The sequence below is a fragment of the Ochotona princeps genome, chromosome 13 (genome assembly GCF_030435755.1).
Source record: "Ochotona princeps isolate mOchPri1 chromosome 13, mOchPri1.hap1, whole genome shotgun sequence".
NCBI classification, from domain to species: Eukaryota; Metazoa; Chordata; class Mammalia; order Lagomorpha; family Ochotonidae; genus Ochotona; species Ochotona princeps.
Genome location: NC_080844.1, coordinates 47,458,816 through 47,481,870, shown reverse-complemented (window position 1 = coordinate 47,481,870; position 23,055 = coordinate 47,458,816). Strand labels below are relative to the sequence as shown.

The 23,055-nt window shown below is 46.6% G+C and overlaps 1 protein-coding gene across 10 annotated transcripts in view; it reads right to left on the bottom strand.

The window, feature by feature from the left end:
• Positions 1 to 23,055, bottom strand: part of GBF1 (golgi brefeldin A resistant guanine nucleotide exchange factor 1) — a 124,374-nt gene that overhangs the window by 7,435 nt on the left and 93,884 nt on the right. For 2 of the 10 annotated variants that reach the window (XM_058671831.1, XM_058671833.1), the window contains exons 5-29: positions 16,617 to 16,735; positions 16,024 to 16,132; positions 15,470 to 15,530; positions 14,312 to 14,366; positions 13,509 to 13,607; positions 10,552 to 10,699; positions 10,026 to 10,249; positions 9,350 to 9,518; positions 8,032 to 8,243; positions 7,596 to 7,694; positions 6,828 to 7,022; positions 6,411 to 6,600; positions 5,714 to 5,854; positions 5,345 to 5,433; positions 4,177 to 4,379; positions 3,614 to 3,737; positions 3,210 to 3,335; positions 2,834 to 2,916; positions 1,986 to 2,222; positions 1,623 to 1,716; positions 1,108 to 1,284; positions 760 to 824; positions 551 to 674; positions 296 to 367; positions 55 to 149 (exon numbers count right to left, since the gene is read on the bottom strand). In XM_058671831.1, coding sequence (XP_058527814.1) covers positions 55 to 149; positions 296 to 367; positions 551 to 674; positions 760 to 824; positions 1,108 to 1,284; positions 1,623 to 1,716; positions 1,986 to 2,222; positions 2,834 to 2,916; positions 3,210 to 3,335; positions 3,614 to 3,737; positions 4,177 to 4,379; positions 5,345 to 5,433; positions 5,714 to 5,854; positions 6,411 to 6,600; positions 6,828 to 7,022; positions 7,596 to 7,694; positions 8,032 to 8,243; positions 9,350 to 9,518; positions 10,026 to 10,249; positions 10,552 to 10,699; positions 13,509 to 13,607; positions 14,312 to 14,366; positions 15,470 to 15,530; positions 16,024 to 16,132; positions 16,617 to 16,735 — 3,310 coding nt within the window. The remainder of the gene's footprint in view (positions 1 to 54; positions 150 to 295; positions 368 to 550; positions 675 to 759; positions 825 to 1,107; positions 1,285 to 1,622; positions 1,717 to 1,985; positions 2,223 to 2,833; positions 2,917 to 3,209; positions 3,336 to 3,613; positions 3,738 to 4,176; positions 4,380 to 5,344; positions 5,434 to 5,713; positions 5,855 to 6,410; positions 6,601 to 6,827; positions 7,023 to 7,595; positions 7,695 to 8,031; positions 8,244 to 9,349; positions 9,519 to 10,025; positions 10,250 to 10,551; positions 10,700 to 13,508; positions 13,608 to 14,311; positions 14,367 to 15,469; positions 15,531 to 16,023; positions 16,133 to 16,616; positions 16,736 to 23,055) is intronic. The other 8 variants (XM_058671832.1, XM_058671834.1, XM_036495831.2 and 5 more) reach the window with 5 other exon arrangements.

Sequence of the window (23,055 nt, the reverse complement as noted above, 5' to 3'; positions counted from 1 at the left end):
GTGTTTCTTACAGATGTAGGGCTTGCCTAATGATTGCCCTCATCTTTTTCCTACCTGTTCTCCAACACAATCCTGAGCAGCATCTCCAAACAGAAAGCAGCATCTTCCTCATCATATGTCTCTTCATCTGGTGTCACTGAGACCAGAGCCTGCAGAGAGCAGCAGCAGGAAAGCCAACATGGAGAGGCCACCACAGGGTCTGCCTCACGAGCCATCCGGGTACACACCACTGCCCTATTGCTCCTCCCAGAGACCCAGCCAGCCCTGCCAGCCCTTTCCTTTCTTCATTCTGTACCTTCATGAGCTCCTGTAGGGACTCCAGCTGCAGGAACTTACTTTCTGTGATCATCTTTTCTGGGTCACATTGCTGGGGGTGGGGGGAGGGCACAAGAGAGGGAGCTTGTAATAAGGGCTGAAGGGACAAGAACGTCCCCAAGAGCCAGAAAGGGCAAGGTCAGTCCTGGTCATCAGCTCTTCAGTCCAGAGGTCAGCATCTCTCCAGTGGGAAGGGCTCCAGGCTTTCCTCACAGCGAGTGGGCAGGCAGTTTACCTTGATGCAGTCCAATGCTACTCTCTTTGCCTCTTGGTTCTCGGTGGATGGACCCCGCACACTTGACTGCTCAGGTCCACTCAGAGTCAGCCAACTCACAAAGCTCAGCACTGTTGACTCTCCTCTGTAGGAAGGACCCATGTGCTGGTAAGCCCCAAAGTTCTGGCTCTCCCCCTTCCCAAGGCCTTTAGCCTGTGGGAGGCCCTTACCGGTTTGAAGGAGTCTCTTCTCGTTGTAGAGAAATCTTGCCATTGGGATCCACAAAATCTTCAACCTGTAAAAGTGCATCAAGAGTCATTTCTTTATGCCTTTTGCATTTCCTCCCCCAGCTTCCCCTCTAGATTTTTTCTGATAACCTTATATCCTCTCCAATCAGTGACTGATGATGGCTTGTTAACAGGGATCTCCCAAGATTCATGGTCTTACATTTGAAGCATTTCTAGTGAGTTTTGGCAAGTACTAGGCTCAGTGCTACTTTTACCTAGCTCTGTACACAGGTAGCACACAGTGCTGGGCTCTTGCACTGTTGTTACTGATTGGTCTTTTACGAGAATTACCTCCACCATGGCCTTGGGTAGCAGTTGGGCTCGGAATAGTTGCAGCATGGCCTCCATGATATTCTTCCAGCCCTCCCGCAGGATGTCACCATGACGATGAGCCAAATGGAAAACTGTCCTGGCTGCAATGTGGGCTTTAGGGTTGCTTCCAAATACACTGGGCAGGTTCTCAATAGACTGGAAAGAGGTTGAGAAGAGGCTAAGTTAGGACAATTTCCTAGGTTCCCTAAGATTCCCTCTATCATCCCTGTTTAATCCCCTACAATACTGGTGGGAAGGATTAAACTGGTTGAAGACTTCTCTGGCTCTTACAACTCCAATTCCATTCCATGAAAGGAAACTATTCTCATTCCAGGTATATAAGACAGAAATGACCAAAGCTCTGGTGTAGCTAGTTACGAGACACGGGGAGAAAAAGATACTAAGGGAAACCAGCTCTGAAGCTCTGGGCAGATCCACAGCTAAACATCAGTTGTCCTTTAAGAGTCTGACCCACAGTGCCTGCCTCTGCTCACCTCACTACTGAGAGCTGTAAATTTGCACAGAGAGATGATGAGATTGTCAAATACGTCGCTGAGGCCATAGTGGGCGGCAATCATGGCGCATTTCCTGTAACACAACCCCCATCCCAGAAACAGTCATTGGAAGGCCGAGGAGTCCTTGCCCATTCCTGAGGTGGTTTACAAGGGGCTCATCCCAACAAGTCCCAGGAAGAAACTTCCACTCTTGAGTCTGTTTCAGACTGGGCTTTCCCAAGCTTCAGCCTATCTCCCAAAACTAAAGGGGAAACCTTCTGAGGAAACTTAGAGACCTGGACAGAACCACGCAAAGTCAGGGAGGTAGGGAAGAGGGAAACGCCAGGGCCAATGCCGGGCTACCTGAAGCCTGAGATGGCTTTCTGGATGATTGTCTCCTCAAGGCTCTTGTCAAAGACGTAAGAGAGAGCAGCAATAGTGGGTCCCCAGGTCATGGTGAAGAGGTCAAGATCATAGCTGCCGGTAGGCACACGCAGGAATATGCCCTCGGGAGTGGCACCACGATGAAGAAGAACATTCCAGACATAGTTCTCCCGAACCAAGCCTGTCTGTTCCTCCGGCATCACAATTTCCTCATTCCTGCCAGGTGGTAAGGGAAGGAGCAAGTTGACTGCTGTCAGTCTGTTTCCAAACGAGGACAAGGGTTTTGCCCATATTGACAATCCTCCACTGAGAACACCTGAACTGCAGTTCAGTGGTCTGCGTCCCACCCCACCCGCAGCACCAGAAAGAAAAGAAATGCTTACAATCTCAAAGTGCTATCTCTGAGTGCTTCAGGGAGAATTCACTCTCTGGGGTTGAGATGAACAATTCTCTGTACAGTTTCTGGTTTGCAGTAAAGAGCTAAGATTCCCACCTCTGACCTCTGGTCCAAGTCTCACCCTCCGGGGCTCACCTTAAATCCTGTCAGAGACTGTGTCTTGTGAGCTAAACAGGAAAACCCAGGCAATGGGGCCACAACACCCCACTGCAGAAAATAAGTTTGGATCCTGATTTACAGTGCTGTAGTCTCAATATTGTTTAGGTTTCTTTAACAAATGAGCTCCCAAAGAGTACAGTGCCCAGCTATGCTTCCAGGCTAAATCCAGGGCATGTGAGTAGCTAAAGTCTGACAAAACTGTGAAAACTGGCTAGGGAGGCAATGTGCCTCTCCCCAACACAGATGCTATAGTGTCTCCATGTATACTCACTTGATGGCATGGTACATGTCTTCCAGGATGTCCTGCTCAAAATCCTTGCCTCCATTCACACCTTTTAGGTTTTTGCGAAACTCCTAGGAACAGGATAGTAAGCTTGCCGCCCCTGGTGTCAATGCTGGCTGACCCTACCTCACCCCCACCCCTGGCCTGGCAACAGGAAACTCCCAAGTCTGTGGTAGCTAGGACCTAGGAAACAGCCAAGGAAGGAGCCCAGCTCCCCCATCTCAGTTTTCCTTCTGGGTTAGCCATCCCTCCCTGATTCCTTGTTCAGAACTCTGTCCATTATGTCTGCTGGAAATCCTATGTTCTTGTTACCTCTAAAGCCACACTGGATCTCTTTCTTGCTTTGGCTGGGACCCAAGCTTACCTCCAGAGTCATGGGTGCATTCTGTTTGCGAACATTGTGGTTGTGCTGGTCAGTGTTAAGCATGATGACAGCATAGGCCAGGGCAAAGCAGGCATCGCTATTGGCAAATGGGGAGCCATTACAATTCTGCAAAAGCAAAGACCCCGCCTATGTCAATGTCCTTCTCTTGCCAGTCAAGCCCTCACTACCAACTCACTGGTCAGTGCTGGTGCTGAGAGAAGATATCACCCAGAAAGTGGCCAGTCTCTTGCTAACTCCTTATAAGAAGCGGGTCTCTCTGTGGGTAGCTCATTGACTTCACTCTCAAGCCTCTTAAAGAGACAACAGCTGGGTTTTTAGCCATGCTCTCAGAAGCCCTCAAACTGTCCTAGGATCTGGGTTCAGCCCCTGGCACTCAAACTCACCCTCCAATGCTCTGTGAATGCCTCCAGCAACCTATGGATGACAGGTGCTTCTCCAGGCAAACGGAAGGCTTCCAGGTAGAGGCGGAGAGCTTCATCCAGTCGCAGACCTTGAAAATTAAAGGTGCTATAGGAAAAAGAAGGATGGAGTGGTTGAAGATGTAAAAGCTAAGCATGATTGGGCCTTCTATTAGCCATTGTCCCCCTGAACTTCTTTTACTGACAGAGGGGAAGCTGAGGACTCTGGCAAAGGGGTCATCCCCTCATGGTCATCCTTAACACAGCTTCCAACCTTAGTCCTTGTCATGTTAGCAAACTTGCCTAATAAAACCTCACCCCATGAAACCCAGTTCCACCGCTTTGCAATGCCATCTGTACAATATGGAGGGGTTCCCAAAACTATCTTGCAAGAGGTCCCTTCTGGTACAAACAGATATAAACAGTGGTTAGAGGAAATGTGTGTGACCTGGGTCACCAACAAGAGCTGGCTGAGGCTGCTTTGGGGGAGGGACATCTTGTCTCCCCAGACTGATCACCCAATATGTTCTACCTTACAGCTTGCTCACCTCACAAAGCTCTCCAACAGGTCAATGTTTTTGCGGTCACTCACAAACTCTCCAATCATTTTCTTGTCTAGTCGAGGGTTCTCTCGGAGCCACTGGGCTACCTCTGTATTGTCCATGGGGATGGTGAGAAGGCCTTTCTCCTGTAGAAACTGGATCCCTTTCTTTGGCTTCTGGTTAAATTGCTCTGTGCCAGTGATTAGCAGCTGGAGGGAAAACAAAACAAAACAAAAACTAGAGGTCTCCCAAGCTGCTCTGGACCTGCATCAGGTGATGGCAGGCTGGTCTGCACTGCAGCTCCCAGCTGGTCACATTATAGGCCCCTGGGATGGGTTCTTAGTGACTCCAGGACCAAGCCCTGAGTCAGGCTGGCCCTAGCTTTCCCCTGAATATCTCTCTAAAACTGGCTGAGGAACTCCTCATCACTCTTTTTCTGGGTGCTCAAGATGCATGTGGCAGCTGCCTTTCAACTTGAGGATTGGGGTGAAGAGTAGAAGACACGAGAGAATTGTCTGTTTAGATGCCTTTTCTGGCATCTGTTGATAGCCAGCATCCTATTTATGGATGGATTCTCCCTTTTTTTTTTTTTTTTTTTGGTTATGTGGCTTATAAAGCCCTGAGTGTCATGGGCAGGATGGATGAACTGTAATGATAAGGTTCTATATGTTGTGTCATAGCCCTGCAATCAAAGACACACATAAACCAGCCATTTAGGAATGGCAGTGAAAGGAAGAAAGGGTTAAATAGGGTTTCCTTCTGTTAAGAAAACCAAAAGCACAAACAGTTATTTGAACTTTACTAAAGCACCAGAATAAATGTCAATTCCCTTTTATTACCAATCATCACACCAGAGCTAGAGATGACCAATAACCTTCAGTGACCTACATGACACCAACTCCCAGGGCTGCTGTCCCCATTACCAGTCACAGTTGAGTCTCAGCTGATATAGCATTTTCCCAGGGGTGCACAATAAGAAATGCCCAGTGACACAGCTTAGGAGTAGAAGTCTTCCAAGAAGGCTAAGCACTTGCTGAAACCCCATGGGCTAAGGACGAGCCTTAGGAAGCCCCACAAAGAACTGCTAGATTCTCCCTCCTCCTCTGTGACAGAAGTCTGAAAAGACCAGACAGAGATGGCCAGAGGCTGAGTCCTGGGCAGTACATGCATGTACCTTTTTTTTGTTTTTAATTTCAATTAGTTCTCGTGGATCTGGCAGGAGAGAGGAAAATCGAGGTGGCTTCCTGGTAAGCTTTTTGTCAGCTGGGAATGGAAGAAAGAGAAAAGTTTGTCAGATGCCTTCTACCAGATGACTTTTGGAGGATTACTGAAATATTCCCCATTTAAAAATGGAGATCCCTGGAAACTGGTTTGTCTTCACTGGTTTTTGACTTCTGTGGAGGGCTTGTTTTCTGGGGCTCCAAGTATTTCTTCTATTTGGGTTTGAAGGCACAGTGAGGTACTGCTTTAGGTGTCTCTGTCTTCCCTCCCTGCACTCTGCACTAGGGACTTCAGTAGAGGGTCACGGACACCCAATACCTACCCCCAGAGTCACCAGATTCCTCCAGATCACCGCATCCCAGCTTTCCATGTTCTCCTGGCAGCTGCCCTCCACTCGGCAGATGCAGGCCTGGGACATCTGGGGCCATGCTTACAGTCTTCCCATCGCTGACTGCTCTCTCAGCTAGTAGGAGAGAAGAAGATCCAAGCAGAGCTTCAGAAGAGATGAAGTCCAAAGTCAAGAAAGCTTGCATGCTCCCACATAGAATGTCAACCCTGACTAGGACAAGCTCAAGCCAAAGTAAATGGTCACTGTTTTAGGTCAGTCAAGCATTACATTCTATAATGTAATAAAGGAATTATCTAGTCACTTTCCTTGATCTTTTGCAACCTTACTCTCATGGGGACAGATAGAGAAGACTAATTAGTGTGGAGGCAGATACTGGGGTTTAAAAGGAGGTAGGGCCTGGAGCTTTTAGGGACAGAGTTATATATCCTTTAATTTTTGTTCTCTTCCTTTCTCTTATTCTATTTTAAAAGTCAAAATGCAGAGAGAGAAAAGAAGTCCGTAAGTCCAGCTAACTTGCCTGATTGGTCTGTGATGGTCTGTGATTCAAACCATAAAACCCTGGAAACAGAATTGGAAGCAGCCCAGGAAAGTAACATGAAGAGAAAGAAGAAAGGACTCAAAGCAGAGAAGAGGTAAACACAGAATCCTCCAAGAAAGAAATGCCTCTCACTATTGCTAGCTTCTTGGGTGACATCCACTGCCTCATGGCTGACTTGGGCTGGTTCTTTCTTCTCCTGTTGGGTGAGGCTATTGAGGACTTTGGTCTGACAGTGTGCCTCAGTGCTGTCGATTACTGTCAACAGGGCATCAAGAGACAGCAGGTGTGTTGTATAGAGTTGACCCGACACAGGGAAGGCATTCTGGAAAGTAAAGAAACCGTTAGATACAATATTAGAACATTTTACACACTGATCATTTTCCCAGAATCCTGAAGTCTTCTATAATTTCTAACATTACTCTTAGAAAGGGTCTTTCTTCTTTCTGTTTCCTGGCTCTCAGACATTTCCTTCCTGGTATGGAATATCACTGCCACCATAGATCTGCCCGAGACAGCCTTCAATCTGAAGGCAGCGGCAATGCTCAGTACCTTGGACAACAGCTTGGTGAGGTCTTCAAAGAGGTTTGAACAGTAGAAGTCACAGTCATAGTTGATGTAGAGCTCAGTGACAAAGCTTGGGATGCGCCACAGCTGCACGATGGCCTCCAGTGCCATCTCCTTCATCTCGTAAGGCATCTTGGGGTTCTCCACAGTGATGATCTCCATGAGCTTTTTGATGTACATCTGACAATAACCCAGTGATTACCATTTGGTTGGGGAAAAGGAGTGAGACAAGAAAAAAACAAAAACAAAATTGAACAAAAACAGCCTTAAACAGGAAACAGTAGCACAGCTACAAGGTATACATTAAGAGATACTCCAAAATGTTCCTCCCCTAAAATCGATCATCCTCTTTGGCATCCGTGCTGAGCTGTATCGTATGGCTCTCTGCCTCATGGCTGATCTCCAACAAGCTGTCCATCACTATTTCTGTGGCCTCCATGTGAGGTTGTCCTGGTCTTGTTTCAGAGTAACTTTCTGCATGTTAACAGTGTTCATTTGACTTGCCTGCTTGTGAAACAGAGAAGCTATTCCCCTCATGATGAGGTTCTCCTATTTGAATTCCCCTAGTTTATAGTTGGCCAACTTTTGTTAGGCTTCTCTGAACTTTCCTATCGTAGTTAGTCAATGTATCCAACCATGGGGATTCAAAGTGCCCTTCTACAGGAAGCTCCTAAGTCCCACCCGAAAGCACAGTCCCACTGAGGATGTCACATATCTATGTATTTTTTTCTTTTTCTTTCAAGGTCAACTCACCTCCAGCTGAAACTTGAGGTGCTCCCGCATGCTCTCAAACAGCAGGAAGCATACTCGCAGGGAAGCAGCGTAAAGGTTCAGTCGATCTACACTGAGCAGCTACAAATGACAGCATAGGCCATGAGATTCATGAGTTTGATAACAACTCTACCAAGAGAGGCAGAAGAGCACACAGGGTCAAGTTATCTCAGGTCCCATGTTTTGAGGAAACCAACTGTGTAGTCATTTTTATATTCTTCCTCTCTAGCTACCAGAGTCCTTGGAGAACTATTAGAATCCTTCTACTATGAACTCCTGGCCAACTAGAAGAGAGGGGCTGTTCTGGGTTCTATTGCCTTCAGACACTTGGCTAAACCTCTCTGTGCTTCCCTGGCCCTTGAGGGACCCTAAAAAGAAAGACGGTGGCTCTTGAGTCCCTTGAGTAACCTGGTCTTACCTGGAATAAGTGGCGACACATCTCATCCTTAATGAGGCCCAAGAGCGTCTGGCACTGAGCCACAGGAGCTGATTCAAGGGCCACTGTCAGCAAATGCAGTCCCATGTGGATCATAACCTCTGAGTTATGGCGGTCGTGTGGATTGGTGAGGGAGATAAGGAAGCGGAAGAGCTCACGAATGCAGGGCAGACCATAGGGAACCAAAGTTGTGCCTAGGAAGGCAGGAGGAGAGAGAGATTGCTAAGAAAACAACTAACCTGCTGGCTTAGACTAGTCTGTCTTGCATTGTACAGGGTAATTTCAGGCAAGTGATTCTTTTTTAATGATTTTTTTTCTCCTGGAGAAGAAATGAGCTGGTCTCATTTATTACAAGGAATCAGAATTAATAAAACTATCATTCTGTTAAAAGTCCTAAGGTTAATCCCAGCGCGGTGGCCTAGTGGCTAAGGTTCTTGCCTTGAACGCACTGGGATCCCATAAGGGCGGCCGGTTTGCATCCCAGTGGCCATGCTTCCCATCCGGCTCCCTGCCTGTGGCCTGGGAAAGCAGTCAAGGACGGCCCAAAGCCTTAGGACCCTGCACCCGCATGGGAGATCTAGAAGAGCTCCTGGCTCCTGGCTTCAGATCGGCGCAGCTCTGGCAGTTGCAGCCATTTGGGGAGCGAATTATCAAATGGAAGATCTTCCTCTCTGTCTCTCCTCTCTCTATATATCTGCCTTTCCAATAAAAATAAATCAGCCTTTAAAAATAAAAAAAGTCCTAAGGTCTTTGGGTCAGCATTGTGGTGTAAGAGGTTAATCCATCACCTGGAATGCAGTATCTCATATGGGTACTAGTTCAAGTCCAGCTGCTACACTTTTCCATCTCTCTGCTAATGCGCTTGAGAAAAGCAGCAGCAAATGGCCCAAGTGCTTTGGCCCTTGCATCCATGTGAGTAACTCAGAGGAGACTCCTGGCTTCTGGCTTTGATCTGGCCTGATTGTGGCCATGTAGCCATTTAGGGAGTGAACCAGCAGATAAAACATCTGTTTCTTGCTCTAATTTCTGCCCTTCAAATAAATAAAACAATTCCTTAAAAGTGGCCTATTTTCTATTTATTCCTCTTTCTTCCTATTATTGATCAAAATCCCTTCTGTATAAGATAGGGAAGCGTTCCATCCATGCAATAGTTTTGATGGTTTGATTCCATTTCCTGACTAGAAAACAGCCTGGAACTTGGACCAGCAGGCAGTAGTCACCCTGGTGCATGGTCTTCTAGGCTCAGGTAGGCCAGTGGGTAGGACGGGTGAGTAGACAGAGCCTGCCAGAGAGTGCCCACCTTCTTTCTGGGAGGACTGTGTAAAACGCACACCCCGGGGGTTGACGTAATCCATGTCATGGACAGAGGCCGAGTCAGAGTGGTCAGCAGCAGAGGCGCACTCCTCTAACACTTCTGGGATGGATTCCACGGATGCTGACTGGGCCTTTTCCACTTGGGCCCTTTCCTGCTGTGACCAGAGGCAGGAAGATACAGGAATAAGGATGAGCCAAGAGCAAGCTGGAACTCACTCCATTTAAGTATCGTCCTTTAAGCTGTCTCATGCCCTGCAGGTGTAGGGCCAGCTCACTGGTTTATGAATCAGTGCAAGATGGTTCAGAGCATCACTAGATGGTTCTAGAGGCATCCCTAGAACCGTACAGGTGAAGAAGTTCTCATAGGTTTAGGATTTAGAACATTACCTTTCAGAAAAAGCCCTAGCCAGCCTCCAGCCCCCTCCCCTTTGCCATGTACTATTTGTATGCATAACTTAATAAATCCTCTGAGCTAATTCACAGTGAGTCATGCTATGGGATTTCTAGGCAGCACAGCTGATTTTGGGAGATAGGCCACACTTTCCTTTCCACCCCCACTCTGCCACCACTTTAATCTTCCCTTGAACCAAAACCTAGGTAAAGGATTAAACCAATTCCCACAGTGGAAGATTGGAGAGGAGCCCTAGAAATCAAAGTCGTACCTGGAGGTCAGACTGCTCAGGGACCCCTGACTCATTGCTCCCAGACTCAGGAGCGGTGCTATAGCCAGGAGAGCCAGGTTGTTCCAGGTCAGTGAGATCCTCCTTGGAGGTAGTCTGGGAGGAAAATTCCAGGCCACTGTCTGTAGAGGGGCTGACCACTGCTGAGGCAGCTTCTGAACTCACAGAGGAGACAGGAGTAGGCACATCAACGAAGGGCATACCACCTGCAAAGGAAAGAAGGGAATGAGGAGAGACACACCCTGCATGCTTCGGGTGGCTGTCTTCTCCAGGTGGGTTCATCTTTGAGTACCTTAATTTCCTTAAGGTGGTCACGGTTGCCCTGAATCACCCTAAGTCACCAAGGAGCTGCTAAATAGTTACAGCCTAGCTGAGCTGCAGTGCCCCTTGTTGCTCTCAGTAGGAAGCCCAAAGGCCCTCAGTTGGTCTCCCACTTAAAAATCCTCAGGAGAGAGCAGAACTTTTCCCTTGGCCGTCCTGATCATCAGCAGCTGCTCAGGGCACTCACCAGTGAGGTTAGAGGACAAGGTGGTTCCACTGGGAGTGTGTAGCTCTGAACTTGGGCTGACTTTGGTCATATGGCGTGGGGGGCGGGGGGATTTCTTCTGTTTCTTCCATTTGGATGCATCACTCATGCCTCCTGCTCTCATTTTCAGCTGAAAATACCGTATTTCATTAGTGCTCATATAAAGAGTATTCAAACTAAGACTCTATCCCTGAAATCCTTATTTCATTTAATCCTACTGGTCTCTAGAAAATCATCTACACCCCACATTTGTGCTAACGTAAGAATTCAGACTGTCAGTTCACATTTCTGATCCTCTAGCCTGGCTCCACACGTGTTGCCTGAGAGCCTGGTGTGCAGCCTCCGTGTGCATGGCGACACTCTGCCTCTTGGCTGGTCATTAAACGGCCAGCTTAAAAACTTATCACCCTGCTTCCGTGGGTCCTGCAGTTACACTAATTGGCAGCCCCGAGTCCTGCAGACAGTGCACGCCCTTCTTGTGGACAGAGTCAGGGCAGGGGCTCTCTGAATCTTCCCACTGTTAGTTTATGTTCAACTATGACAGTCCACTCCTTCCACCTTAGCTTTCTTATTTCTTTGTGGATAAAAATACCCTTTATTCCCTGGATTTTTTCCTATCAGATTGGTTAAGGGCTTATTCTTTTGGAGTTAAAAAAAAAGAAGTGACATCATGGTTTATTTGTGGGGTTAAGGATACAGGGCCACGCTATGTTGCTGCTCTGCTCTTTTCCACTCCCAATTTGGGCGTATCAATGGGACCTTCTGACCTTCTTATTATTGGTCTTTCTAGATTAAACATTTACACTGTTAGATGGTAAGGCTGCTGCTTCTTTGGATCCCTGTTCTATTTTACTCCCCCCTTTCTGTAGTATTTCTCTTCCTCTTACAGCTTCCTTCCAGTCCCAACGGATAATCTCTATTACATGTTGACTATGCTAAGATCTACATTTTCTCATGCATTTTCTTTGACTCTATATACTCGCAGTTACTTTAGGCCTATTTTTGTTTTCTTTGCCCTGATGCTTTCACATTTGGGGGGAGGGTTCGAACTCAATCCCTTTGCAGTTATTCTGAACTATTCCTAGACTAGTAACACCAATCCTGGGTTAGGCAACAGCAATCCTCTTTCAGGAACCTTCAAAGTAGCACTTTTTCTCCTTGTCTCTTTCTAAAGGATGAATATATCCTTATTAGCCTTGGCCTATTGCATTCCTTCTACTATTTGGGAATAGGTTTCCTCTCTCAAATTGCCCCAGTTACCCTTTGACTCCTTTCTTAGAAACCATACAATTATTTCTCCTTACCCACAGTTCCTTCTAAGAAAGGAGAAAGGCTAAGACTTGAATTCTTTCTCCTAACATAGCAAGAATCTCATATTCAATTTATACTTCCTGTCCTTTCACCTCCAAATCCCTGTAGTCATTTACCTAGATTTAAGCTCTAAGTTGTTCTGTGGCTAATCAGGAATCAGACGGATGTTTTCTCTAGTAGCCACTGGAATTCAGTTGGACCAAATTTATGATAAAATACCATCTGGGAAAACAGTCAGCTAAATATACAGAAGGGTAAGAGGCCCAAGAAATCAACAAGGACTATGAAGAACCCTCTGGCTTTATTGACAGTTGCCACTGAGCTCCAGAAGAATACCTAATTTCATGACAGCCTTTCTCTCCAAGAGGCTACCTTCTTTCAGTAGGACTCCTCCAAGCAGTCCTAATTCCACTGAGAAGCCAGGCAGCAGTCAGTCATTGAGATTCCTTCATACACCCAGGCGAGCCTTTCCTGTTTTCCTCTCTGTGCTCTGCTAAGCTAGCTGCCAGCTGGTCACTTGAATGGGTGTTCTTAGCATCCTGGCTACAGTAGCAGCTGAGAGGCTGCCAGTTCTTATAAATGCCTCAGCCCTAGAAAAGAATGAAACTATGCTGTCTTTCCTAAGATCCCAAGGTACAGATGGGCAGCAAATATTCATGGAACTTTACACTTTGTTAATTGTACAAGAGCAAACAAAGCTTTTCTTTCTTTATTAAAGAGCAAGTCTTAGGTTAACAGTTCAAACAACACACTGAGTAGCCACTGAATAGAGTTGTACTTGAGACTCTGCAGGCACGCATATGAAAATAGAGACAATGCATTAAGAGAAAATACAAGCTTATGGACTATGTAGCTAGTCCATGATGTACAGTTACTTTTATCTTTGGTGACCTGAATGTCTACAACCACACCTCTAGCATGCACATTTCTGTTTGTAACGGTAAGCATAGACAGCCCATACCTCTCCATTTTCCCTAAAGCAGAGGTGCAGGGATTATGGTAATCTCTAACTTGGACCCTCCCCCCAAGCTCCCCTACATGCTGATTTTTAAAGGACAGAGGCCATTTTTGAAGCTCCCAATGTATTCTTAGTGCCCTGAGCTATCCTGGTCCCAGGCTTCTGGCTCCTTCCCACCAATCAACAGTTCTAAAAAAAAAAAAAGAAAAGAAAAGAAAGAAAACAGACCCAATCTAGAGGGACTCTCTTCCTTCCAAACCCAGAGCAGGCAAGGAGATAAAGTTGAGGACTTAGGCTCTCCATGCCAGCTTTAAGGCAGGTAGAGGATAGAGAGGGAAGGATTTTTACTTGAATGTCCCTCATAGTTTCCCTAGAAATTGTGGCTCTTAAGTATCACCACAAGGTGACAGCAGGACCCAGGCTCTCTGGGCCACTGTGTGATACTCAAGGCTTTCTTTTCTTGCTTCTAGGCAACCAGATGCCCAGGAGAATTCCCAACACTTCAAAGCTATAAGAACATGCAATTCTTCAAAGCCAAGTTGTGTTACTAGGAAAGGGTAAGTTGTACGCTACACGATGGAAATAGGACCCAGGTGTTACACATAAAAAAATAATACACATTTAAGGAAATAAATAAAAAGGAGGAAAGGAGAGGGAGAGGGAGAGAGACCTTGAGGTTCTTAAAGAGAAGTACCCTCTCTAACTGGTTCAGGGCTTTGGTCTGCTCCCCACTACTTAGCTCCAGTTTGTTGAGGAGACATGGAGAAATCTGTGAAAGACAGGCAAATGTACGATTTAAACAAAGTGAAATAAACTCAAACACAAGCCAACAGGGCACAGGGCAGGAATGGGGATGGATGGCAGGGGAGAAGGGAAGGTCAGGTGCATGCACCAAACACCCAAAGGTCAGCTCCATGGGAGGGACCTCTTAGGGTGACAAGCAGAACCTCATTCAAGGCCTCTGAGCTCCAGGGCTTCAGGCAAGACAGAAAGAGGCCATTCTTCTGATCCCCATTCTTTTCCAAGCTGTTTGAGAATCCTTTGATCTGGAGCTAGGCTTGATTTACCTCTTCAACGTAGACGAGAACAAGCATGAGCCCAGTCTAACCCAGCGGTGGGTAGGATGTGGGGCATGGCCTCTAATCTGCCCACAAAGCTGAGCCCTGAGGTGGTGAGACCTTCATCTTTGCCAGCATAAACTTCTAGCCCAGCTGACAGGTCTCAGCCAGTTTCCATGAAGGACTGTCTCAGCAGGTTATGTGGTGGGTCATCTAAGGCCAGAAAGGGAAAGCCTGGGAAAGGAGAGGTATCCAGGAGAGAATAATTTCTCATTAAAACAGTGAGATTTATTTCTGGACCCAAGAAGATATGTCTAATCAAAAGTGCATCTTTGCTAAGCAAGGGTATCACATATCCCTGAAGTTGGGAGATTAAAGTTTGGAAGAGGGACAGGAGGTCATTCTCAGATCATACCTTTTTCATGTTGGTCCCAACATAGCTCTTGGGTTCTTCTTTAAACTGAGGTAACCTATAACATAGAGAATCCATAGATTGTCAGTAGAGAGAATGACAGATATTCCTCTCCATGCCAGCCATAGATCAGAGCATGCTCTCTCCTAGGACAAGCTAGGAAGAGAAGCAGGCTAATTTCACTTTTTGCAGAGTGTTACTGCAGAGCCACAGGAATTGGGAACATATGACATGAACAAAAGAATGTAGACTCAGGGTAAGGTGACAAAATGTCCTTGGACTATGGAAGTTCTTTTCATGAAACCTCAAACTGATTCCTTGCTGTGTTCACTTGGTAAGTACTGCTAGAAGCCAAGAGATGGGGAGAGGGCAGTCTATAAAAAACCCCAGGAGACTGAGCACCAGGGTGAGAAACAAAAGGCAGCTTGAAGTCTTAAAACCAGTAAATTTGAGCCTGAGAAGTAAGAAGCTCAATGCAGTAGGGTCCAATGGCTGTTTAGTGTGAGATAATAAGGATTATTTTCTATGGACCTAAGAGAAAAAAGAAATCCTAGGGGGAGGTTTTAAAGCCAATTCCTCAGCTCTTCCAAAAGCAAGTCTACAGAAAGGAGGTGCAGAAAGCAGGTGGTGAGACCTTGTGTGCAAAGGCCTCATAGGCTGAGGGCCTCACCTAGGGTAAACAACCATCTTGGTTTGCCCGGGACAGACAAGTTTGCTGGAATGTGCAATAACTATTAGTGCTAAAATCAAGAGTCCAGGCAAACCAAGATTGCTGGTAACCCCAGCCTTGACCTTCTCTCACAGTAATCAGGTGGAGCTCTAGGAGTTCAGCAATCTGTGCCAGGCTCTTCTGAATTAATAAAGTCTCTGGGTTCTCTTTCTCAGCTGCTTCCTGCACAGAAACAGACGCAAGTTTGGGAAGCAGAATGAGATCTGTCAGCCTAGATTAAATAACCCTGTGCCTCCCCTGGAGGCCAAGCTAGCTCCCTCCTCCTTTTCCCTTGCTTGGTAACCCTGGGCCCAGAGAACTATCCCCGTCCATATTCCCCGTGGCCTCTCCCATGGCTGTAGGGTTGGCCAGGTCCCTGAAGTGGCTGTGTAGAAGCAGGCAGACTCAAGAGGCCTGGGCAGCCGGACTGAAGCAAACAGCAGCAGGTTTACCTTGTGAAGAGCAGCTGCACCATGTCTACGAGAGTGTGCTCTGCGGATTTTCTCAATAACTCTGCACAGGCAAAAACAAATAACACAGGTGTCATTACTTGCCGTGCTATTATCAGGAGGCTTCTCAGGGCAGACTCCCCTCCAAACCTTGTTTACCAAGGATTATGCCAAACTTATTAAAACCAGCTCCAGTGCAGCTTGGCAGCCATTGGCTCACTGGCCCACTAGGTGGCATTACTGAGTCAGGAAAAGTGGCACGATACATTTGTTCTTTGGGGTAGCAGGAGGGAGTCAATCCCACGGGAGGGGGATTCAGTGCCTGGGCTGAGTCAACCTGGGATCTATCCCAACTTCTGCCCTGACATAACAGGCTGAGGTCTCTATTCTAGCTTCACAGCAACCAGTACAGAGATTTCTAGACCCCCGTGGTTCCAGGATGTAGACATGGTATGAGTTCCGAGTTTTCTGCTTCTCGGGCTCAGGGACAGTGCTCTGTGTTCATTCTCAGACACGGGCTCCTAGAGTAGGGAAAAGTTCAACAATCAAATACTTACCACTGAGCCTCATTTCGAAACAGATCCGGAAGCAAGACTGCATAATCTCACACACAGATTCATTGGTTAGATGGGCACCCACTGGAGTCAGCAACAGGGTCCGTAGAACCTACCAGCAAGAAAAAGGAGACCCTGTGAGTAAGTAGGCAGCCTGAGTGAGGAGCACTTTACCACAGTTTCTCCAGTGTCCCAAGGAAGTACTAAGAGCTCAGACATGGGGGCTAGCAAGAACGCCCACCTCTCTTCAGCTTGGTAGGAGTATCCCAGAAACCATTTTTTCACTCTGTACAATTCTGCTAAAGCTCAGAACACTTTCCATTTCTGGCCAAGCTCAACAGATGACAACACAGACACGCTCTGCCTGAGGGACAGGTGTATTAAGGGCCTCTAGTATCTGATATTAATTCACTTACCACTTTAAATAATCTCTGGAAAAAGCTTTTTTACTATAGGTGCTAACTTGCCTGTTTGGAGACATAAGATGCTCCCTAAGCATTGCTGGAGCCAACATGCTGCCAGTGGGCAGCTGGGTAAGGAGAGTCACAGCACCAGCCTCTGGCCAGTAACCCACTTACTCTTCCCCTGGTGCTTACCTGAAGGATTTTCATCAGGACAACCTCATCGCTGGCAGGATCTGTGCCCACAAAACGGGCATGAGTGACAGCATCTGCCATATTCTCCATGCCCTCTGCTGTGCCCTCATGAGTAGGATCTGCTCCAGAAAAAAAGGACAGATGGACTGACATTAAGAGCAGAGAAAAGGCAAAACAGACTGTCTAGAGGCTGCTATGAAAGGTTTCAGTGTTCCCCTCTGCGTGAGCTCCCAGAGAATTGTTTTTTAAATCAAAAACTGGCTTTAAAGAGCTCCTCACTGCAAATTCCACTAGGTAAGAACAGTGGTTCACATGTTTAAGTGTAAATCAAAATCATTTGTTAAAAAAACAAATGGCTGGACCAGCACAGTAGCTCAACAGGCTAATCCTTGGCCTACAAGCACCAACATCCCATCTGGATGCCAGTTCATGCCCTAGTTGTTCCACTCGCCATCCAGCTCCCAGCCTGAGGCCTAGGAAAGCAGTAGAGGATGGCCCAAAGTGGTGGGACCCTGTATCCACGCGACAGACTTCAAAGAAGCTTCTGGCTTCAGATCAGTTCAGCTCAGATGTTGTGGCCATTTGTGAATGAACCAGTGGATGGAAGATCTTTTTCTCTTCTCTCTGTAAATCTGACTTTCAAATAAAAATAAATCTTTCAAAGCAAATTTAGAAAACAAAAACACAAATTGCTGGGTCCACTTGCAGACTTTTTGATTTGGAGGTCTAGAATGAGGTCTGAGAATTTAAATTTCTAACAAGATCCACAGTGAAATTAATACTGCTAGATAAACGACAGCACTTTGGCAATCACTGGTATAAATCTTATTTTGTTGAAGGGCTTGTTATATAAAGTTTTGGCCCAAGGCAAATACTAAGTAGGGCCCCAGCTTTCACTCCACAAGTGGCTGCAACTGCCAGAGCTGAGCTCAACCAAAGCCAGGAGCTTCTTCTGGTTCTCCCATGCGGGTGCAGGGTCCCAAAGCTTTGGGCTTTTATTTTTATTGGAAAGGCAGATATACAGAGAGGAGGAGAAACAGAGCGGTAGATCTTTCGTCCGATGATTCACTCCCCAAGTGAGCCGCAATGGCCGGTGCTGTGCCAGTCCGAAGCCAGGAGCCAGGAGCTTCCTCCAGGTCTCCCATGCGGGTGCAGGGTCCCAAGGCTTTGGGCCGTCCTCAACTGCTTTCCCAAGCCACAAGCAGGGAGCTGGATGGGAAGTGGAGCTGCCGGGATTAGAACTGGGGCCCATATGGGATCCCGGCATGTTCAAGGCGAGGACTTTAGCCACTAGGCCATGCTTCCAGGTCCATCTCTCCTGAACTTTCAAACCAGCTTGGCCCTCTGGCTGCTTTTGGATTTTTGTGTTCAGGTGCTGTGGTAGGATATGAAAAGTTGCTACCATCCATACTTACATCTGGGTGCCACATTACAACAGGTAAGAGAGCTCTTTGGTTTCATTATTACTGAAAGCAATATGACACTGAGCAAGAATCCTGTTACCAGCTTGACTAAGCATTAGGAGAGAAAAAGTGAGATGTGGAGAGCGGGACTTTGCCCCAAGATGGCGCTTGTTATTGTCTTCTCACGGCACAAAGGCAGTAAACAAGTTTTAGGAAGTTGTAGAGGATTGGTTCAAGGTCTCATGCAGTCTGCATGGTGTGCGCGTGATCAGAGTTGTGATTGGTGTGTGTGTGCGTGATCAAGGCTGTGATTGGTGTGTTTGATGCGTGGCCAAGCAGCCCTGTTGCAATTGGCTGTTGATAGGGTTTTAACCTAAGTTTGAGAGAACAAAGAGAAGAAGAACAAAGAGGAGTAGTGGTAGAGTAGTAGTAGTAGTAGAAGAGGAAGCCTGTAAATATGCTGTAGTTACTGCCCTTCTGTATTATACTTGGATTTCTTGTTATGTTATGTTATGTAATTAGTTTTGTCCTTCAATAAATCCTCATAAGAGCAAGCACCTGTGTCGGAGCTTCACTCGCTGGATGAGGGACCCCGTTAGTGAGAGAGAAAACAGGACTGGCTAGGTGGGAAAGTAGGGATTTCAGCCATGAATAAGGAAAGATGCTACGGGTTAGACAACCAGCACCAAAGAGGGGGCATTCCACTTCCGTCTATATGTGAAAACAGTCTCAAGGAGTAGCCCAAGCTGGTGCTTCCATCAAGGGCTATGAGGGTCCAGAAGAGTTGCCTGATTTTCTGGCTGCTGCCCCAGGTCTGTTGTTTAGTCCTGAAAGGGAAGCAGTGGGGCCCAGCGGGCTGGCCTAGAGGCTAAAGTCCTTGCCTTACACGCGCCAGGATCCCATATGGGCGCTGGTTCTAATTCCAGTGGCCCCCTTTCCCATCCAGCTCCCTGCTTGTGGCCTGGGAATGCAGTCGCCCAAAGCCTTGGGATCCTGTACCCACATGGGAGACCCCAAAGAGGCTCAGGGGTCCTGGCTTCAGACTGGTGTAGCTCTGGCTGTTGCAGCCGCTTGCAGAGTGAATTACCAGACAGAAGATATTCCTCTCTGTCTCTCCTTCTCTCTGTATATCTGACATTGCGATGAAAATAAATAAATCTTAAAAAAAAAAAAAAAGGAAGTAGTGGCAGGGAGGAAGGCAGGCATACGATAAAACCCTTAGGAGTGACAGAAAGTTGCTCTGCAAGTAGCATGATGTAACAGAGGCACACCTCCTAGTTTCAAATGGTGGGAATTCTTGCCAGGACCAGTGTTGTAGCATAACAAGTTAAGTTGCACCCTGCAGTGCCATCATCTCATATGGGTACTAATTTGAATCCTGGCTGCTCCACTTCCAGTTCAGCTCCCTAGTAATGTGCCTGGGAAAGCAGCAGAGAATGGCCCAAATGCTTGGGCCCTTTCATCCATGTGACAGACCCAGAAGAAGCTCCTGGCTTCAGCCTGGTCCTGACCAGCCACTGCAGCCATTGTAGCCACTGCAGCCATTTGGGGGTGAACCAGTAGATGGAAAATTCTTTCTCTTTCAAGAAAAAAAAAGTAAGATAACATTCTTGCCATTTTCTCTTTCTGGGTAACTGAAATTCATGAGGTTGCTGATTCTAAAGCTCCTGGGATGGTAAGGAAAGCCTGAGCATTTTCTCTCATAACCATAAGCCACAAGACTTTCATCCTTTTTGTTTTTAGTTCTTGACACTTTGTCAAATGCTCCTTCTCCTACTAACTACTTTTGAGAGCACGCAGAAGGAAGTGAGCTTCGGGATAAACAGTGTAGGGCAGTGACAGCTTCTATCAGCACACAAAATTTTTTTTTTTAAGATTTATTTATTTTTGGGCCCGGTGGCGTGGCCTAGCAGCTAAAGTCCTCGCCTTGAACGCACTGGGATCCCATATGGGCGCCGGTTCTAATCCCGGCAGCTCCACTTCCCATCCAGCTCCCTGCTTGTGGCCTGGGAAGCAGTTGAGAATGACCCTGCACGCATGTGGGAGACTTGCAAGAGGCTTCTGGCTTCAGATCAGCTCAGCTTCAGCCATGGTGCCATTTGGGGAATGAACCTAAATAGCGGGTGGAAGATACTTATTTCTGTCTTTACTTTTCTCTGTAAAATCTGCGTTTCCAATAAAAATAAGTCAATCTTTTTTTTTTTTTTTTTAAGATTTTATTGTTATCGGAAAGCCGGATATACAGAGAGGAGGAGAGACAGAGAGGAAGATCTTCCATCCGATGTTTCACTCCCCAAGTGAGCCGCAACGGGCCGGTGCGCGCCAATCCGATGCCGGGACCAGGAACCTCTTCCGGGTCTCCCACGCGGGTGCAGGGTCCCAATGCATTGGGCCGTCCTCAACTGCTTTCCCAGGCCACAAGCAGGGAGCTGGATGGGAAGTAGAGCAGTGGGGACATAAACCAGCACCCATTTGGGATTTCAGCATGTGCAAGGTAAGGACCTAGCCGCTCGGCCATTGCACCAGGCCTTAGCACAGAAATCCTACACACTCAGGAAATGGCAGTCTTGCTCCTATCTCCAAAGGCTCTTTGGGGGCCTATTTTTTTTTCCCTGTTCTTTCAGTCATTTGTCTTGTTAAGGTGGCTTAATGATCTCTCTTTAGTTCTTATTTCCTGAGCCCAAATGAAATAGCAAAGTTAATTTTCTGCAAAAGGCAGATAATAATGACAGATCTTTAGAATCACAGGCAGGGCCTGCAAGCAAGCTGGCCAGTGTCACAAATCCTCATTCGACAGCTGTGTGGGGTCAAACAAAAGGTTGGTCCTCGGAACCCCAGAATCCTTGGGTCACAAGATTCAGGTGAGAAGCGACTTGTTCTAGAAGGGCAGCCAGAGCAAAGGGTTGTTTGGCTTGGGCTCATTTAACAGACTTTGTCTTCTCCAAGACCCCTTTCTCGGAACGTCCTTTTCTAGTCCCTCTGGAGATAACTTCAGGGACATCTGCCAACCTTATCTCATTCGTTCCTTTGGCTTTCATACACTCCTTCCTGTTCCCTTCTCAGGCCCACTGCAGTCACCACCTCCAGCATTCTCCTTTCCAACTACAGCAAACTCCAATGACCAGCTGGCCTGAGGTCTCCAATGACCAGCCTGTCTGCCAACTCCAGGAAGGAGAGAGTCACACCAAGACGGCAGGGGGAAAAGGCCCAAGGGACAGCTGCTGGACACTGAGCAGAGCTGACCTGCAGATGGTGCTCAGGGCAAGGCGGCAGGTGGCAGGCTTCATTTTCTTTAGGAACAGCATGGAGCCAGAAGGAAGGTGCCTGCAAAGTTTGGTGAACCTGCTGAGACCTGGCTGGCACCAGGACGCCTGTTCAGGATCCTGAATGCTTTGGGGAAGGAAACAGAAACTCCTAGGAAAGGGGAAGAGTTCCCTTGACCTGAACTAAAAACCATTTTTTTTTTTTTCTGGCCAGCTATTTCCTGAGTTTCTTCTTTTCCTGTCTCCCTACTTAGAAACAAAGACAGCTGCGTCTTTTGTGTTCCTCATCTTTGTATATGGGCTGGCAAAAGGGGAAAAGGAATTTGGGATCCTGAGTGACAAGACCAACTAAATTAAAAAAGGAAACTGAAAAAAAGACACCATGAACAAATTCAGAGATAAACTATAAACAGGGTGGAATACTTGCCGACACTGGGAACAAATACTATAATGGGATCATATCCCTACCAGAGGTTCTACTAACGGATAAAAAAACCAAAACCAATCCAATTTAACGAAAAAAAAAAAAAAAAGCAAAGCAGGAGAAATTAAAATTTTCAACCTTATAGAAAGCAAAACAATATAACATATTAACCCACAAATTGGTTACAATCAAAAAGAGTAATAGTAATACAACAGTGATGAAATTGGAAACTCAAATGTTGCTGGTGAAAATGTAAATTCTACCATCTTCTAGAAAAGCAACCTGGTAGTATCTATGAAAATGTAATATACACATAGCATCTAGAAATTTCAATTTCAGAAATACTTCATACCAAAGTAAAACTAGTAAGGACATTTTAAAGACTTCTTATTTATGAAAAGGAAACAAGCCTCATGTGTTTCAATTCTATAGTTTTAAAAGCATCATGATAGGGGTTGGTACTGCGGCATTGTTAGTTAAGCCCTTGCTTGAAGTGTCAGCATCTTATATGAATGCATTTAAGTCCTACCTGCTCAACTTCCAATCTAACACCCGGCTAAAATGTTTGAGAAAGCAGTGGAGGATGGTCCAAGCACTTGGGCCCTGCACCCATGTGGGAGACCAGGAAAAAGCTCCTGGTTTTGGACTGGCCAAGCCCCGGCTGCTGCAGCCATTTGGAGAGTGATTAGCAGACGGGAGGCCCTCCTCCCCTCAATTTGTAACTCTGCCTTTCAAATAAACAAATCTTTCTTTTAGAAGAGCATCAGGCCTGGTGTGGTGACCTAGCAATTAAAGCCCTTGCCTTCAATGCACTGGGATCCCATATGGGCGCCGGTTCTAATCCCGGCAGCTCCACTTCCCATCCAGCTCCCTGCTTGTGGCCTGGGAAAGCAGTTAAGGATGGCCCAAAGCCTTGGGACCCTGCACCCGCATGGGAGACCTTGAAGAAGTTCCTGACTCCTGGCTTTGGATCGGCTTAGCTAGGGCCATTGTGGCTACTTGGGGAGTGAATCAATGGACGAAGATCTTCCTCTGTCTTTCCTCCTCTTTGTATATCTGACTTTGCAATAAAAATAGATAAATCTTAAAAAAAAGTAATTTAAAAATAAAGAGCATCATAACACTTTCCACCCTACCGTCCCTCTTAAATTTTTAGAACGTAATTTCAATTTCCTTTATAATCATAAATGTCACTCCCATAAATAGGGACATATTAACCAGGATGCTTACTTCAATATCATTTATATTACAAAAGGAAAATACTCTATATTACTAATTACAGAAATTAGACAGATTTTAAAAAGAAGAGTCATATTTAAAGGACAGAGAAATGGGCCAGCACTGTGGTT